Source organism: Triturus cristatus, chromosome 7 (assembly GCF_964204655.1).
Source record: "Triturus cristatus chromosome 7, aTriCri1.1, whole genome shotgun sequence".
Classification (NCBI taxonomy): domain Eukaryota; kingdom Metazoa; phylum Chordata; class Amphibia; order Caudata; family Salamandridae; genus Triturus; species Triturus cristatus.
The window spans coordinates 47,305,800-47,324,924 of record NC_140590.1 but is presented as its reverse complement, the minus strand read 5'-3'; the positions used below and the strand labels follow the sequence as shown (position 1 = coordinate 47,324,924).

The window sequence follows — 19,125 nt, the reverse complement described above, 5'->3', positions numbered from 1 at the left end:
CATTTTATGTTGGCATTTCAAAATATACAAAGTAGTCAGTGTCATGGGACAATGACACTCTTGACCCGTTGGCGAGAGCCAAAAAGCAGGAAATGTGCATACGAGGCAGGTTTCCTACTGTTTCCTGAGCATTGTTGTAATACAAAAGCATTGGAAATTACTAGCGGGTGTCTTTCATAAGATTTGGTGTGCACCGAGCCCCAGTCAGTGTCGCAGAATTGGGCAGTGCTCCTGCTCCTCTTCTATAGTGCTCCCGTGGTGTGCCCTCTACTTCTAGGAGTACATATAGGCTCCCATTAGAAGTGAGACGGAAATGCCAATGCGGTATTCCTGCACCTCAAATGACTAATACCCTGGGTATAAGCCCTCGGGATGTGGACATTTCTTGGTATTACAATTTTCCCCCGCTGGTTTCCCTGAGAAAGGGTGAACACTTGTGAAACAGAATGCCGCAACGAGTTCCGGTACTAAACCCGCCCCTTTCCTACCGGTATTTAGAAATGCGGTATGCGTGACATGGCATGAGGCCACATAGCGTGACATGTGAGTGACTCTGCCCCAGCTCTACCTGCCTGTGGGAAAAGATGCCCACTGACCTCCACTATGCCTGGCAGGCTCCTCCTCCTGCGTGAAGAGCTTGCTGTCTGGTTTCATTTCCCAATTCAAACAACAAGATTGAAGGTCAAACAGGTTAAAGCTCTGAGGAGGTTTACAACCGTTAGCGCTTCAGTCCACCTTTTCCTCTTAGTTTCCTTGGCGGCGGGATGCTAACAAGGCTGAGGCTATAGCTAGAGGGCGAACCGGGTGTGGCGTGGCCAAAGCACCCTGTGTCACTCAAACCCGTCACTGTTGCACGCTGATTTTCTAGCCAATTACAGTTTACAAATAGCTCTTTGAGACAATCACACCAGGTGTCCGCTGACGCCGGGATCTGAGACTCGAACTGCAGTTTTCCAAGACATTCACAGCCGTCTTTACAGAACTATAGGGAGACACGGGGCGCACGATCACACGTGGTGTCCGCTGCACAATAATGTAGGAGTCACGCTGAATTTATTTCAGATATTTACAGTTGCCTTTTCTGACGCTTAGGTAGAGACAGGAATGTTCCCGCGACAAGGAGCGGCCACGGGCGCCAGGCGGAACCAGGAGTCAAACTGAGGCTTTTCAGGCTCTTCACATTTAAATTTAAGGAAGCAGAAGGAAATACTGGAATATGCGCCCACGATCACACAATGTGTCCACAGCGATCCTTGACTCTCACTGAAGCACCGCGCCACATCAATCGCATTCCGCTTGTTTCACACGGCAGGAAGGTTTTCCCTAACAAGTTAAAAACAAGCCCGCGAGTGGTGCGCGCGCGCCACAGCGAAACATGTGGTTTCAATTATCGTGCCCTACACGGGCACGATAATTGGAAACATATGCTGCTGCTGCGCGTAACAAACACCAATAGGCCATGCCTATTGCGTGCTGTCTTTGTGAAAAGCACGCACGCAAACGCCAATAGCATGGCACAAAAGAACAAGTTACTTACCTTCGGTAACGCTTTTTCTGGTGGATACAGTATCTGCCTGTGGATTCCTCACCTTGTGAATATCCCCTGCGCCAGCATTACACTGAACTTTTCTTTCCCAGCACTCCACGTCGACGTGGGCGACGTCACAATACATCGGCTCCGCACGCGACTCCGTACGACGTCATCGGAGCCATAAGAAGCCCACGTCGGCGTGATGACGTCAGTTCCACCCATTTTTTCCGTGCCTTCGAGGCGAACAGGTGAACCAACGACAACTCCAAGTATACACAGTATATAGAATACCAATACATATACATAGCATACAAAGCAAAAGAATGCTAATCAAACAAGCATTTCCTACAAATGTACAAGAAAGTATACAAACATTTCAAACAAGACCTCTTTCATGGTATACAAAAGGTGGACAACGGGGAGGCGGGTGGGTCAGTGAGGAATCCACAGGCAGACATTGTATCCACCAGAAAAAGCGTTACCGAAGGTAAGTAACTTGTTCTTCTGATGGATACATCTGCCAGTGGATTCCTCACCTTGTGAATAGATTCCCACAGCAGTCCCAACTCCCGGAGGAGGGTGTCCACCTTCCTATACCAGAAAGTCTTGCAAGACAGAGCGCGCGAAGTGGCCCTCCCTCCTCATCTCAGAGTCGAAGCAATAATGCTTTGCGAAGGTATGGAGGGAGGCCCAAGTCGCGGCTTTATAAATGTCTGCCACAGGAACACCCCGGGCCAAAGCAGATGTAGATGACTTAGCTCTAGTTGAATGAGCTCTAATGCCCTCAGGAGGGGTCTTACCAGCCAGGGCGTAGCAGATCTTGATGGCAAGGATAATCCATCTCGACAACGTGCGCTTGTGCACCGCTCTCCCTTTGGAATGTCCAACATAACCCACGAAGAGCTGATCGTCCAGACGAAAGTCCTTCGTTCTGTCCAAATAAAAACTTACAGCTCTCCTTGGGTCCAGGCGATGAAGCCTTTCCTCCTCTTTGGAAGGATGAGGAGGAGGAGGATAAAAAACAGGGAGAGTAATGGACTGCCCCAAATGAAACGGAGTGACAACTTTTGGCAGGACAGCAGCCCTGGTCCAGAGAACCATCCTTTCAGCATGCAAGATTAAAAACGGGGGTTTAGAACTAAGAGCTTAAAGCTCACTCACCCTCCTTGCCGAGGTTATGGCTACAAGAAAAACCACTTTAAAGGACAACAGCCTCAAAGGACAGCTATGTAGAGGCTCAAATGGGGACCCCATCAGAAAGGTTATAACAAGATTAAGGTCCCACTGAGGCATTACAAATGGAGTGGGAGGAAACATGTTTGTAAGGCCCTTGATAAACCTCAGAACAACCGGAGATTTAAAAAGTGAAGGTTGATCTGGGAGGCATAGAAAAGCCGATAAGGCCGAAAGATAGCCCCTGACCGTGGACACAGCACAGCCCTGCTGAGCCAGGGAAAGAGCAAACTGGAGCACATCAGAAAGATGGGCTTTTAAAGGGTCAATGGATATCTCTCCACACCATTTTACAAACTTGGACCACCGGTATGAGTAAATGGACTTGGTGGAGTGTCGCCTGGCCGATAAAACAACATCCACCACATCTGGCGGGAGAGAGAATGAAGGTGTAAGCTCTGGAGGTGGGGGTGTAGAACCTGCCCCTCCGACTGCGAGAGGAGGTCTGCCCTCAGAGGGAGACTGAGCGGAGGGCACGAGGAGAGGTGGAGAAGATCTGTATACCACACTTTTCTTGGCCAATCCGGGGCGATCAATATGACTTGGGCCCGGTCTTGGCGAATCTTCCTCAGAACCCGAGGAATCAAGGGTATGGGAGGAAACGCGTAAAGGAGTGGAGAGCCCCAACTCAACTGAAATGCGTCCCCCAACGCCCCCTGCATCGGAAACTGGAGACTGCAGAATGATGGGCAGTGCACGTTCTCGCGGGTGGCAAACAGGTCCACCCGAGGTGTCCCCCACGTCCGAAAGACGTGACGAACCACCTCCGGATGGAGCCTCCACTCGTGGTCGGCGGAGAGCTGCCGACAGACTGTCTGCACGTACGTTCAACACCCCGGCCAGATGATTTGCCATCAGACAAATCCGATGGTCCTGAACCCAGGACCATAGTCGTAAGGCCTCTCTGCATAGACAAAGAGACCCCACTCCTCCCTGCTTGTTGACATACCACATCGCGGTCGTGTTGTCTGTCAGGACTTGAATCGACTGACCGCGAAGGGAAGGGAGGAAGGCCTTGAGCGCCAAACGAATCGCCCGCAATTCTAAAAGGTTGATGTGAAGCAACCTCTCCTCTGGAGACCAAAGTCCTTTGATCTCCAGATCCCCCAGATGCGCACCCCACTCTAAAGTGGATGCATCCGTTATCACTGTGGCCACCGATGGAGGTAGATAGAAGGGCTTTCCTTGAGACAGATTGCCCTCCACGCTCCACCAAGACAGATCCGCTGCAGCTTCTCCGGAGATCTTGATCGACTCCCCGAGATCCCCGTTGTGCTGATACCACTGCCTGCGGACACACCACTGGAGCGCCCTCATGTGCCAGCGTGCGTGGTTGACCAACAGAATGCAGGAGGCAAACAGACCGAGCAGGCGAAGGACCTTCAGAACTGGAACAACCGCTCCACTGTGGAATAAAGGGACCATCTCCTGAATGTCGAGAATCCTTTGAGGAGGAGGGAATGCTCGACACACAGTAGTGTTCAGTACTGCCCCTATGAACAGGTTGCGTTGAGAGGGCACCAGGTGAGATTTGGGCACATTGATTGAAAAACCCAAGTCAAATAACAGCTGAGATGTCACCTGCAGATGACGCTGCACTATCTCTGGGGACTCCGCCTTCAGAAGCCAGTCGTCCAGGTAAGGGAAAACCGGGATCCCTGACCTCCCGAGATGAGCAGCCACCACTGCCATCACCTTTGTGAAGACTCGAGGTGCGGTAGTAAGACCAAACGGGAGGACCGCAAATTGGTAGTGTTGCGACCCAACCGTAAAACTGAGATACTTCCTGTGCGACTTCAGGATTGGGACATGGAAGTACGCGTCCTGTAAGTCGAGCGACACCATCCACTCTCCTTGCTGCAACGCTTGAAGAACCTGCGCAAGGGTCAACATCTTGAATTTCTCCTGTCTCAGGTAAAAATTCAAAATTCTGAGGTCCAGAATCGGACGCAATCTGTCGTCCTTTTTGGGAATCAGAAAATACCGGGAGTAGCATCCCTGACCCCTTTCCTGCTCCGGAACCACCTCTATCGCACCGTTCTGAAGCAAGGCCAGAACTTCTTTCTGCAGGAGAAGCAGATGGTCTTCCGAGCAATAACCTTGGCAAGGAGGGTAAGGGGGAGGAAACTCCCGAAAGGGAAGGGCGTACCCAGTCTCCACAAGGTTCAAAACCCTAAGGTCAGTTGTAACAGATTTCCAACCCCTTAGAAAGTAGGACACCCGACCCCCCACAGGTCTTACATGATCCGGGATGGGGGATCTAGGGCTGCTTCCCTGAAGCCTCATTTGGAGCAGAGGAGGAGGAGGAAGAGGGGTTGCGACCAGAACCTCTCCGACCCCTTTGCTTCCCTCTATAGGACCTATAGGAGGGGATTCTGCTGCTGCTGGGGTTGTCGGAAGGAGCGAAAGGATGATCTTCCGAATCCCCTAGACTTTCGAAAAGCTGAACCCCTAGTAGGAGCCTGCAGACCCAAGGACTTCGCCGTCAATCTACTGTCCTTAAATCGTTGAAGGGCAGAATCTGCTTTCTCCCCAAACAACTTCTGTCCGTCAAAAGGCAGATCAACCAACGTGGCCTGAACATCCACTGAGAAACCAGAGGAACGGAGCCAAGCCTGCCTCCTTGCGGCTATGGACGACCCCATAATTCTCGCCACCGAGTCCGCCGTATCCAGCCCAGACTGGATCACCTGCCTGGCAGCCGCCTGAGTGTCCGCAACAACTTCCAAGGACGACTTATCCCCCTCAGGCAACTTAGGTGCCAAAGATTTGATGGAGTCCATCAAGGCATGAACATATCGCCCCAGCAAGCATGTGGCATTAGATGACTTCAACGCCATACTTCCTGAGGAGAAGGTCTTCTTGGCCGCCTGATCAACTTTCTTTGACTCCCTATCAGCCGGAGACTGAGGGAAAGCACCCGAAGCATGTTTAGAACATGAAGCTTGCACCACTAGGCTCTCCGGAGATGGATGTGTGGACAAAAAATCTGGGTCTCCTGGTGCAACTCTGTACCTCCTTGCCACCTGTCTGCAAACCGCCGGAGCTGAAAGAGGCTTCCTCCACACCTCCAACACTGGTTCCAAGATGGCCTCATTGAAAGGCAACAAAGGCTCCGAAGCCGACGTCGGAGAGTGTAACAACCTCCGTAAGCAGGTTTGACTTGTACTCCACAGAGGGCAGCTGCAGATCTTAACAACTCTGCGGCCTTCTTAATCACCACATGGCAGGGTGCCAATTCCTGTGGAGGAGAAGACCTTGCAGAAGCATGCTCCCACTCTGGGGTGGTATCCAAACCACTTGCTTCCTCTATTCCTTCAAACTCATCCGAAGAGTCGACTTCACCTTCTTCCACCTCTGCCCGATATCTTCCTTCCTCCAAACCTTGGGCCTCCCGCCTCGACCGGATCTGGGGAGCCGGCGTAGTCGACGTCGTACGCGGCGTCGGTGGAGCCAAAGGCACCGGAGTCGGAGGCGCCATAGGTGGAGTCGGCGGAGCCGGACGCGGCGCCGATGGAGTCGGCCTCGAAGAAGGCTTCGAAGACTGACGGTCCATCCGAGGTCGAGTCGGATCCCCAGCCGGCGCCGGAAACTGCAAAGAAGGTGCCATCGGCATAAAGGGCAGAAAAGGGGCCTGAGCGTAATGCTGCGGCACCCCTAGCGTAAACGCCATCGGACCCACGGGACCAGTTGGTGCTCCGGATGGGAAGGGCGCCCTATTAAAAATACCATACATGGCATTCAGAAATCCTGAGGGATCCGTACCTGGAGCCGAGAATTGGGGATAAGGGACCGTCCCTGTATCCCCTTGTGGAGTCACCGGCGTCTGCTCAGCAGAATCATCCACCGGAGCCGCAGAGTCATCCGGCACCGGAACAGCCTCCTCCTGTTCTTGCTCATCCAAAGGAACATCAGACTCCACTTGACCCGGAGTCGAAACCTTGGACGGAGCCGATGACGGCGTCGGGGAACGAGCTGGAGCCCGCTTCGGTGAGGGAGACTTAGAAGGAGACAAGTCCTTGCTTCGACGTCGACGGGGCGAAGCCGACCTCGACCTCCTGGACTTCGAGGACCGACGCCGAGAAGAATGCTTCCTCTTCTTGTGGTGTTTCTTCGACTACGACGACCTCGAAGTCGATGACTCCCGCCTGGACTTCTCCTTTTTTCTCCCTCTCTTCTCCTCACCGATTTTCTTCATGAAGAGCTTGGTCTTCCTCTCCTTCAGCGCTTTAGGATTCATGCTCCTACAGCACCTGCATTCTTCCATGTCATAATCAGAAGAAAGACACCATAAGCAGTCCTGATGCGGATCTGTCATGGACATCAGGCCTCCGCATTCCCTACAGGGCTTAAAGCCCGACTTCCTCGTCGAAGACATACTGAATTTAACACAGTAACACCGCTAAACTACAAAGCAGTTAGAGAGCACTGGGAAAAAACCGTTGCGCGTCGACGGCGCGGAAAAAAGGGAACTGACGTCATCACGCCGACGTGGGCTTCTTATGGCTCCGATGACGTTGTGCGGAGTCACGTGCGGAGCCGATGCATTGGGACGTCGCCCACGTCGACGTGGAGTGCTGGGAAAGAAAAGTTCCGTGGAATGCTGGCGCAGGGGATATTCACAAGGTGAGGAATCCACTGGCAGATGTATCCATCAGAAGGAAAAGCACACGCTCATGCGTGTGCTTTTCCTAGGTCAGTTTCCAAACCCCCTACAAGAGGTCTCTCGCTGCGCGCTGCAACGCTAGGCGCGAGACCTAACAAAGCGGTCTTAAAACTGCTTGTCCACCTGCAGCGTCTCGCATGCCCAGAGTCCAAAGAACGTGTTGCAAATGTGTGCACCATCTTCAAGGTTGCTGCCCTGTAGATATCTGGCAGGGACACACCGGCAAACAATGCCACAGACGTGGACTTTGCTCTGGTGAAATAAGCATGGACCGTTGATGCTAAAGGTTGGCCCGCTGGCAGAGGACAGAAGAGAGTTGCACTTGATATCCACCTAGAAATTCTCTCTTTTGTGAGAGGATAAACTTTTCTCTGCATACTGTAGGCTACAAACAGTTGGTTGGATTTGCGAAAGAATTTGGTTCTGCTCTAATAGAATTTCAGTTACCTCTTGACATCTAAGAAGTGAAAAGCACGTTCAGCTGATGGCCGACGATCTGGAAAGAATGATTTAGTATGACTGGCTTATACAAGTGTAGGTCCGAGGGTACTTCAGGAATAAGCCCAGGGTTCATGCGTAGAATAACTATTGTGTCTAAACTGCAAGAAAGGCTCTTGGGTAGTGAAAGCTTGGATTTCACTAACTCTTCTTACTAATATGCGAGCCAGGAGGAGAGCAACCTTCCAGAACAGGAACTTTGTATCCGCTCAATGGAAAGGTTCAAATGGATGTTTAATCAATTGCCCAAGCACTGTGTTGAGCTGCCATGTAGGAGGAGGGGCTCTCACTGGTGGAATAGTTCTGAATAATCCCTTGAGGAATTGTTTAACCAGTCTGCTAGACCACAAAGATGGGACATTAGAGGATCGCCGGAAACTAGAAATGACCGCTAAATGTACCTTTATAGGAGCATGAGCCAAACCTGTTCACGGGAGGTGCAAGATGCAAGGCAAAATCTACTCTGGCTAAAGGGCACCCACCCCTCATCCCCAATCTGCACCAATAGCAGAATCTTTTCCTCTTTAAGCAGTATGTTTTTTTAGTGCCATCTGCTCTTTCCCTAGCCAGGACATTTCTGCATTCCTGCAGAATCTTCAAATGTTGAAACTCAGGAGCCAGACACAATCTGAGAGAAATGGGATCTGGATGTCGTACTTGTCCCTGGCTCATTGTCAGAAGTGATTTAATCAGTCTGAGGTGTACCAGAGGTTGTAGTGAGAGGAGGACAAGTTCTGTGTACCAATGCTGGCGGGGCCACGCTGAGGCTATCGGTATGATCTTGCAAGGCTCTACCTTTATTTTGTTCAACAGCCTAGGTAGGAGAGGGATGGAGGAAAGGCATAGGCAAATATGCCAGACCATGCACTTGAAAAGGCATTCCCCCATGATCACTAATAGGGATGCTAACATGCGACGTACCGGCATTTGACATTGTTGGGAATAGCGAAATGGTCTATGCTTGGCTTGCCCCAGAAGACGATGAGCATGCTAATCCAACCCCCACTTGTGACAGGTTTTTAGTCTGCTTAGCATGTCCACTATGGTATTTTGTTTTTCTGGCACATACTCTGCTGTTAGTGATATCTTGTGATTTATTGCCCAGATCGAGATAAGTTGAGCTTCTTGAGGCAGAAGGTGAGATTGTGATACTCCCGGAGTGTTTAGGTAGTGCATTGTTGTAGTGCTGCAGGGAAGCTTGGAGAGCTAGAAACACATCTCTTACCTAGAGGAGGTTGATGAAGGTCTCAAGGTGAGTGCCATTTTCCTGTCACCTGGAGCTCTTGAAGGTAAGCTTCCCAGCCGTCCTAGGAGGCATCAGTTGTTAATCACCAGAGGAGAGGCATGTGGTAGGAACGGTAAGCTTTGCAGATGACTAGGCTGTGCCCACCAGACCAGTGATGAGATCATGGGTGGAGTTACTTGAATTAGGTTGAATGCTCCCTTGACTTGCATCCACTGGAAGTCTGAAGATTCCTGGAGAGGGCGCATGTTTAGGCAACAGTAAGGAATAAGATGAATACAGGACATCGTGCCCAGGAGAGATTTCTAAAGGCGCACGGAAAGATACTTTTTTGCACACATTTAGCCGAAGTAGTCTGTTACTGTTGTCTCTCCAGCACGGTTTTGTTTAGTGGTTTCCAGTGTGGCTCCTAGGAAGTTAAGTCGCTGTGAGGGTTGAAGGACTGATGTGTCCGGGTTCAGAGTTAGACCTAGCTAGTTGAAGAAGTGCAGCCACGACTTAGTGGATGCTCTTGAGGCCGTGTAGGTAGGGGCCTTAAACAGCCAGTCGTCAAGGTAGGGAAAAATGTGATGATAATGTTGCCCAATGTATGCTGCAACCGCCACTAGGCACTTTGTAAAGATGTGAGGGGCAGATGAGCCCTAAGGGAAATACCCAGAACAGATAGTGACTGCTGCCCACTGTGAACCTGAAGCATTTTTAAAATATTTTTTGTGTATGGGTATATGAAAATAAGCCTCCAGGAGATCCAGGGACAACATGTGATAGATTCTGTTGAGAAGATGTAATATATCTTGGATGGGAATCATGTGGAAAGATTGTATTTTGAGGAATTTGTGGAGACTCCTCAAGTGCAAAAACAGTCTTCTCTGACTTTTTGCGAACCAAGAATAAACAGGAGTAGAAACCTTTCCCTCTTTGACCAAATGGAACTCTTTCTTTAGCTCATTTCTTTAAAATGGGAACAACTCCTTAACTTTAACGGTAAGGTGTTTCTGGGTAAGAGGTTGCGGAGGGGCCGGAGGTGGAGTTTGTATGAATTTCACATAATGACTGAATTGAGTCCAAGACCCATTGATCTGTGCTAATTTTCCTCCAATGTTTGAGATAAAGGGAAATCTTTCCACCTATCCTGGATGGAATGGGAGAGGCAGTAGCCGGCAGCATGGGAAAATCATTGGCGACTGTTGGCTTCTTTACCCTGTTGTCCTGTTTTTCCTCTGAAAGAGGACTTGTTGTAGGCAGCCATAAGTGGTTGTCCTTGGTTATACTGTGGCCTACATTGCTGATTGGAGGAAGTGTATGTGGGACATTGATACTGCTGGTATCCTACTCTGTAAGATGTATGTTGGATGCCCTTAGCCTCAAGCACCACAAAAAGACATCATCTTATATTGCAAAGTCCCTTTCGCTTGTAAAGCCTCATTCACATGTTTCCCCAAACAATGCTTCACCGCCATAAGGTAGGTCCAAGTATCTTGGTCTGAACTGCAGCCCTAAATGCCAGACTTGATGTCTCAAAACTGCTGCCCCAGCCAGTTGTCGGTATCCGGTGGAAGCAATATCCATTGCAAGCCATATCCATTGCACAGTCAAATATTTGAGGGGGAACTGTCGCCTTCCATTATTATCTTTTCCAAGTAGTATATCCAAAAGATGGGAAGGCAAAAATGACTTACTTAACTTGGAGACGTTAGAGATGGTGTTAAATTTTGTCTGTGGAGCTGAGGTAGGCTTTTTCAACGTGCGTTTCATCTTTTGGAGGAGTAGATGGCTCTGACGCCGGCCTCCGAAGAGATTTTTTTCAGCAGAATCAGGATTCTTGACTTACTGTGGTTTGAGAGGCAACTTAGGAGCACCATGCTTGTGGGAACCCTGAAAAGATTTTCGGCGGCGCCTTTTTGGTGACTGCTGACAGGAATGGCCTGCAGGGTCATCAAGGGGTCTTAAGAGGCATTTTGGAAAAGGATTTTTAAGGAGGCATCAATCTCCTCAGAGACAAGAGAATCTGTGTTTAAGACTCTGCAGCCACAAAAGAAGTCTGCCTTCATGGTCTTTTAGAGTCTTTGTAGAAAATGCGCGGCATATCTTACAATCCTTTGGTTTATGTAAGGATAAAGACAATATAGACAGTTTTTATGTGGGTCATGGATGTGTAATCTCTTCTTCCTGCAAGTGCCACAGGGTATGAAGAGGCCTTTTTAAGGTGTGCCTGACATGACGGACGTCAGTTTGCAGCACCTAAACACGGATAGAAAGATCTAGGAAGTATCTGTGAAGGCAGAAGGAATAAATCTACAGAAATCTTTCAAAAAAGTGGCAAGGAAAAAAGCTGAGAAGAGCTCAGTGAGACTCCCTATTATGATGTGTGGTAGAAAATCTCTGGGACTGCAGCTTCTCTCAGGAAGGTTCTAGAGTGGTATCATCCGATTGGTTGTGTCCCAAGTTTGGGTATTTTTTTAAAAGAAGACTAGGATATGTTACTAAATTGTATTCTATGTTCTCTTTAAAAAATTAAACAGTACCATGGACTCCCATCTCGACGACTGCAAAGATTCAGGCATGTGAATCTATGAAAGTTGCTGGAGTAAATAACATTCTTCAAAACTAGCAGGACAATAGCTGCTTTTAACCTTGCTATGAAAAATTAGATTTCCAGCCAAGTGCTGCGAGCTCCAACATTTGTTCTTTTGCTGCTGCTGTCTTTTGGGCGGTGGTTGACCATTGAATACTTAAGTGTCTGTCCTTTAACATATAGCAAAAACAGCCACCAACTGGGTGGCAGATCACAAATAGCTTTTTTTAAATGTATGAGGGGGGAAAAAAACATACAGAGCAGAGCACCAATACATTCCAGTTAGTACCCCTTGATTTAAAAAAATAAGTTTTAAAAAACTGTTGGCACCAACTGAAGAGAAAGCTTATTAACAAGGCACCCACACAGCATACAATTAGAAAATACCTTCTTCACAGTGATCGCCCTGTGCGTTTGACGAATTAAGACAGCTATCCACGGTCTGCTCATAGTTGACAGAAGGACCATATGTAAATCGCTCTGGAGAAACTAAAATAGGACAAAAGTACGTTTTTAGATTAACCAAACTGAAAGATAAGCCATCTACTTACAGTACTACTTCTTAATCATGGAATTAATTGCTGAATTCATATGAACGTTGACAACTCAAGTACAATAACTGTGTGGAAGTTTGAAATGGCATTAAATAAAATGCTGCACGAATTACGTAAATCTCTAGCACTGTTAGCTAGTTAAGATACTGGTTTAAAAAAATGTAAAACAAGTACAGTGTGTCGACTGGGGTGGGGGGTGGGGGTGGGATAGGAGATGGTCATTCATTATCACACAATCGAGTTCAGCATTTACACTACAAGGCCCCTCATCTCCCCCAGCATGAATAGTAGACTTGGGTAGGACGACCCCGTGGGACTGCTAGGGATGCTAGTGTTTCACGTTTCTAGTTACCTGTTCTGGGCCTCTTGAGGGTCACATAGTGAAGTAGATCATGCCTGGTGAGAACACGCAGTAACTGCAGGATGTGCTTGAAATTGCCCTCGTCGCATTTTCCTCTCCTTTCAAGCTCCAGAAGCAGCTCGACGCCATTCCTCGGTCTGCAAATGCTGGCTCCCAGAAGCTCACTTGCTGCTCTGCCCTGGCTCTGCCCGCTCCTGCGGCGGTTCAGTCGCTGCCAAGCAGCCACCAAGGCATCGTGTTGGACGCCTTCATCCTCCACAGCCCACAGCTCGGGGTTCATAGGGTGGGTGAAAGGATGGGTCTCCTCCAGAAGGAAGGAGAGGACGTCGATGTCACTTTCCGTCAAGTGTGCACCTATCACGTCAAACATCTGATGAAGGGAGAACATGCCATAATACTCTAAGCACTCGTCCTCTTCCCAGAAGTGCCCATAAGCAGGCCCTCTGATGCCAGCCATACTAGCTTTAGATCAAAGGAAACCGTGGGGTTGTAAGGAGTGTTATAGAACGAGTTGGGAAAAGCCCAAAACAAAATCCTATATTTGCAAAACTAGCTCGTGCCAGTCGAGAGACAGAGAAGTCGCAGAAGAATGCAGAGATGTATCACAGCAGGATCTGGAAGAAAGAAAAAAATAAGTAAAAAGGAAACACGTTAAATTCGTTAGAGTTGTAGCCGGATATCAGTCATGATAAATACTTGTGTAACCTACCCTGAACCCAATTGTGTAACAACTTATTTTTAATGCCAGGCCCTAATTCACTTACGTTAAACGCCCTGCTATGGCTTAAAAGGTGACGAAGCAAGTTCTGCTGACGATAAACATTCCTGGTTCCCAGCCTACAAAGAATGCAGAAGCCTAGGCATTTAACAGGAAGGCAGTATGAGGAGAATACAGAAGGCTTAGGAGGATACTATCTCCACTGGTAGGCGTTTCATTAATCACGGCTGACTTCATTACTTCTTATACAGACAACATATTTTAATTTCTCATAGACTGAAACATTTTAAAATGAAAAATGCATAGCTCTTTGTGCAGCCTATAAATGTACATCACGGACAGAAGCAAACCTCGACAAAGTATCGTTGCTTTGTGGACATTAATACAAATCCAATAAGGCTATGTCAATCTACCCTGCTGTACAGATTAGACAACTGTCACCTTCTGCATACTTTTTAAGAATTCCAATGAGTAAAGTAACCCATCAAAAGCCATGTATAAAATATTGTCCCAAAACACATGCAAGCAGCATAATCCCCCAGAGGTTTCTAGGTTAGCTATTAACACCCAGCACTTCCCGTGCACAATGGATCTGCGCACGCATGCCTTTTACACACACAACTGGTCAGCTAAACAGCCATCCGCATGGAAAGCAGTAAGTTTAATGAGGAACCATGTGACAATCCACCAAGTTTTTAATCCTAAATGAAGGTAGGTGGCCAGAAACGTTTCAGTGTTGGTTAGATGTGCAGGAGGTTGACCAGTTTTGGTGCGGTACGATGTGATGCAGTATCATGTGAGGGTACAGTCATTTACCACTTATGCCAACTATCCAAGAAGAACAAGTTAGCACATACATATACCTAAAAAAAAGTCTAGGGCGGTACAATTCAAAAAGGCAGACGCTATACACAAACCAAGGCCCTGAATGTTTGGTGGAAGAGCCTAGTTTTAAGAACTTTCTGAATTTAATCAGATTCACTTCGTTATTGATGGGGGTGGGGGGGTTAGTTGATCAAGGGTATACACCAAACGAATAGCCAAATTGCACCCTTTGGGCCGTGGGCTGTCGAAGTGGTCAAAGCCTACTCTAGGATTCAGACTTGCTACACCCTCCATCCTTTGCAAGAGCTTTTCTCCCAGAAAGGGCTATAAGATGTGTGCAAGAGATTTAGATGTGGGACCCCTGGGCCCAACTCTGCTCATGGGCCACCACTGTAGGACTAAATGCTTTTAAGGTTTACAAGCAGTTTCTCCAATAGCCAAGTTACCATCACCTTATTGTAGTCACTGGTGAGGCTTGTGGGTCGGGTATTAAAGACAAGTGTTCAAAACGGATGGGAGGAATGGTTCGAAATAGACCTAACCACTGGAAGCCGCCCAGGGAGTACATTCCAACCCATCGTAATTTTGCACAGCATGCTACCTGTTAGGGACATGGCATATGCAACTCAGTCCAGCCCGAACGGACGGACCAGGACCTCACTGAACCAGAACACAAGCAACCCACGGGCCGTTCTGCCTTGACTGGTCTCTTCAGTTGGGTGTGGCTTGGTTCCAGTGGCACATGACCCTCTCTGGGCACCCGTTGACCTGTAAGGACATTACACCAAACACACACCACCTTTTGTGTGTTTGGTGTAATGCCCCAAGCAGGACTTCTGAACACTGATGGTAAAGACGGAAGAGACTTTGCCTTCAACCAGTTGTCCAAGTACACAAATACTTGTATTCCCACCCATACACCCTCTTAATGCTGCACGACAGCCGCCACAGCCAGCATCTTGGTGAATACTTGCAGAGCAGTCAGACTAAGACAAAAAGTAGGCGTCCCCTGAAGACACCTGGGCACCTTTGAGGACACCGCCTCCTGTGTCTATATTACTAGTGACGGGCACCTTTGGGGACACTGCTGGGCACATTAGGGGACACTGCTCCTGTGCCGGCGTTACCAGGGACGGGCATCTTTGGAGACATCGCTGGGCACCTTTGAGGAGACCGTCTCCTGAGCCGGTTACTAGGGCTGGGCAGCTTTGGGGACACCGCCTCCTGTGCCAGTGTTACTAGGGACGGGCACCTTTGGGGACACCGTTGGGCACCTTTGGGGAGACCGCCTCCTGTGTCAGCGCTACCAGGGACGGGCACTTTTGGGGACACCGTCTCCTGAGCCGGTGTTACTAGGGACAGACAGCTTTGGGGACACCGCCGGTGTCAGTATTACTAGGGACGGGCACCTTTGGGGACACCGCCTCCTGTGCCGGTGTTACTAGGGACGGGCACCTTTGGGGACACCTGCCTGTGCTATTGGGTACGGGCACCTTTGGTGACACCACCTTCTGTGCCGGCGTTACCAGGGACAGCAACCTTTGGGGAGACCGCCTCCTGTGCCGGCGTTACCAGGGACGGGCACCTTTGGGGTCACTGCCTGGCACCTTTGGGGACACCTCCTCCTGTGCCGGTATTACTAGGGACAGAAAGCTTTGGGGACACCACCTCCTGTGCTGGTGTTATTGGGGACGGGCCCCTTTGGGGACACCATATCCTGTGCCGGTAATACTAGGGACGGACAGCTTTGGGGATACCACCTCCTGTGCCGGTGTTATTGGGGAGGGACACCGCCTCCTGGGCTGGCGTAACTAGGGACGGGCACCTTTGGGGACCCCACCTCCTGTGTCGGTATTACTAAGGACTGGCACCTTTAGGGACACCGCCTCCTGGGCCGGCGTTACTAGGGACGGGCACCTTTTGGGACCCCGCCTCCTGTGTCAGTATTACCAAGGACGGGCCCCTTTGGGGACACCATATCCTGTGCCGGTAATACTAGGGACGGACAGCTTTCGGGACACCACCTCCTGTGCCGGTGTTATTGGGGACAGACACCGCCTCCTGTGCCGGTGTTACTAGGTACGGAAAGCTTTGGTGACACCACCTCCTGTGCCAGTGTTATTGGGGACGGGCACCTTTGGGGACACCATATCCTGTGCCGGTATTACATGGGATGGACAGCTTTGGGGGGTTACTAGGGACAGGCACCTTTGGTGACACCGCCTGGCACCTTTCGGGACACCGCTTCCTCTGCCGGTGTTACTAGGGACAGGCCACCTCTGGTGACCCAGCGTAATGTGCCGGCGTTACCAGGGACGAGCACCTTTGGGGACACCGCCTGGAACCTTTGGGGACACCGCCTCCGGTGTCGGTATTACTAGGGACTGGCACCTTTGGGGACATCTCTTCCTGTGCCGGTGTTGTTGGGGCCGGGCACCTTTGGGGACACCGCCTCCTGTGCCAGCGTTACCAGGGACAGGCACCTTTGGGGACACCGCCTCCTGTGCCAGCGTTACCAGGGACAGGCACCTTTGGGGACACCGCCTCCTGTGCCAGCGTTACCAGTGACGGGCACCTTGGGGGACACCGCCTCGGGCGGGCACCTTTGGGGACACCGCCTCGGGCGGGCACCTTTGGGGACACCGCCTCCTGTGCCGGTGTTATTGGGGACGTGCACCTTTGGGGACACTGCCTCCTGTGCCGGCGTTGCCAGGGACGGGCACCTTTGGGGACACTGCCTCCTGTGCCGGCGTTACCAGTGACGGGCACCTTGGGGGACACCGCTTCGGGCGGGCACCTTTGGGGACACCGCCTGGGGCGGGCACCTTTGGGGACACCGCCTCCTGTGCCGGTGTTACCAGGGACGGGCACCTTTGGTGACACCGCCTCGGGACGGGGGACACCGCCTCCTGTGCCGGTGTTATTGGGGACGTGCACCTTTAGAGACACCGCCTAGCACCTTTGGGGACACCTCCTCCTGTGCAGGCCGCCTCCTCCTGCACCTTTGGGGGCGCATCCTTCTATGACAGCAGTACTGGGTACGAGCACCGTGCTCGCCACCCCGCGGTAGATGCTCGCCCGTAGCAGCGGCTGACAGCCATGATCCGAACTCCACGCATGCGTAATGGCGAGCGCGCACCATCTGACAGAGCATCAGGCCTGGTTTACAGGAATCCCTTCCTTGTATACACTCGGGTTAAAAAAACAACACCGCCGCGGCCCTTTTTTCCTAACGCCTCCATGACGGGCTCACGGCTCCAATGTGGCGCAACCGAAGTCGCCCTAACTGAGTAGCGCTCCCCAGCCGCCTCAAACCGCCGTACCCCGTCTCCTGTGGGGTGGAAGGTGGGGGACTTTCTCTCCCCTGTGCTTACCTTTCATCCTCAACTTCTCTGACCACAACTCCCTGGGTGATTGACCAGGCTCTTCAGCGTCCAGTGCCCCCTCCCGTCAGCCCCCACCCCATCAGCCCCCACATGTCCCCTCTTTAGGGGGATTTCTTCCCCATCTACCCGTGGGGAGGGGCTTCCTCTCCCGTGCTTACTTACCTTTCATCCTTAACTTCACCTTGTCTGACCACAACTCCCGGGGTGACTGACCAGGCTCACCATCGTCCAGCGCCCCCCCCCGTTCAGCCCCCACATGTCCCCTCTTTAGGGGAATGTCTTCCCCCATCTACCCATTTCGCACCCCACCCACGGATACGAGCTCCTCTTTTTCCAGTCCTTATTTATGCGTTTTCGATCGTCGGCCTTCCTCGCCCCGGGTACCTCCTCTTCGTCGACCGCCGTTGTACCCTACCCTCCTCAACCACACCCCTCTTGTCTCTCTCCCGGGGGATACCCCCTCTCATCGTTCCGTGCCCCCACCTACCCGTCTCTCCTCAGCCGCTTCACCGCAACCTTCTGGTATCTTCTTCTCAGGTCCGAATTACAGTGACAAGAACGCGCGCGTCACAAGGGCAGAGCGAGACAAACAACCGTCATCAGAACAACACGCATGCGCGTGACTGTAGCCACGCCCTCTCACAGAGCGCCCGACACTGAAGTCAGACTGGCGCCTGGCAACAACTCCTTTGTGCATGCGCACTTCGGGGCAGAGCGCGCTCTTCTCTGCGGTGTAGCTACGAGAGGCAAATGCCACTCAGCTGTGCGCGCCCCCTAGACTGTGACGGCCCGCCCCTCATCGCCACGTCACAATCACTTGAGTGAGAGGAGCATTTGTGGTGACGCAGGCCGCGAGAGAAAAATCTTTTCCTTTTTAATATGTAGAAAAATGTTATTCATTACTGTCAGCATACTTTTTTGATCAAGCATCTGAACTCTCCTTTGAAATAAATATAAAATTAATGCAAAACTAAAATACCTCGAAGATCAGCAGTAATACATAATTTATGTTTCAGTGGCTTAATTTTGCATGGTACCGTAGCAAAGCTAAAATATTATTGACGGTAACTGCTTATAAGTATCGAAGTCGCTAACGGGCCTCCGTGTTATGATGACGCGTTTCTGTCATACCTGCTGAAGGGCACCTGCTGTCTGCCGGGGTGCGCGCGCGAATGTCTGACGGCGCTCCAGGGTTTGGGCGCGCGCTTCCGCCCTCTGAGCGAGCTCGCGCTCTCGGCCAATCGCGCACTCCCGGAAGCGCAGAGCCGGTTCTGTGGGCACGCGCTGCCTGAACACCCTGTCCTGCAGCTGAGAGAGAGCGCTGACAAAATGGAGGCTGCAATGTAATAACAGTTGTAATGACTCAGCCACAGGCAGAGCAGCTCCAGGAAGATGCTGCACCCATGATCTCTTCAAGGGAGGCTGTTGATAAGTTACCCGAGAAATATTGGGCAATTTTATCTTAAGATTCGGCCAGTTACAACTGATCCAGCGATCCGGGACTAACAAATTTTCATTAACTGGGCCCAATTCAT

At 50.7% G+C, this 19,125-nt stretch overlaps 1 protein-coding gene across 2 annotated transcripts in view; it reads right to left on the bottom strand.

Annotated features, from left to right (window-relative positions):
* Positions 1–18,755, bottom strand: part of DEDD2 (death effector domain containing 2) — an 82,750-nt gene extending 63,995 nt beyond the window's left edge. Inside the window, exons 1-3 of one of the 2 annotated variants that reach the window (XM_085615590.1) lie at positions 18,722–18,755; positions 12,653–13,275; positions 12,134–12,235 (exon numbers count right to left, since the gene is read on the bottom strand). In XM_085615590.1, the coding sequence (XP_085471716.1) occupies positions 12,134–12,235; positions 12,653–13,118 (568 nt within the window). In that variant the 5' untranslated portion in view covers positions 13,119–13,275; positions 18,722–18,755. Of the gene's footprint in view, positions 1–12,133; positions 12,236–12,652; positions 13,276–18,077; positions 18,218–18,721 lie in introns of those variants that run through there. The other variant, XM_085615589.1, reaches the window with a different exon arrangement.
* Between the last annotated feature and the right edge of the window lie 370 nt (positions 18,756–19,125).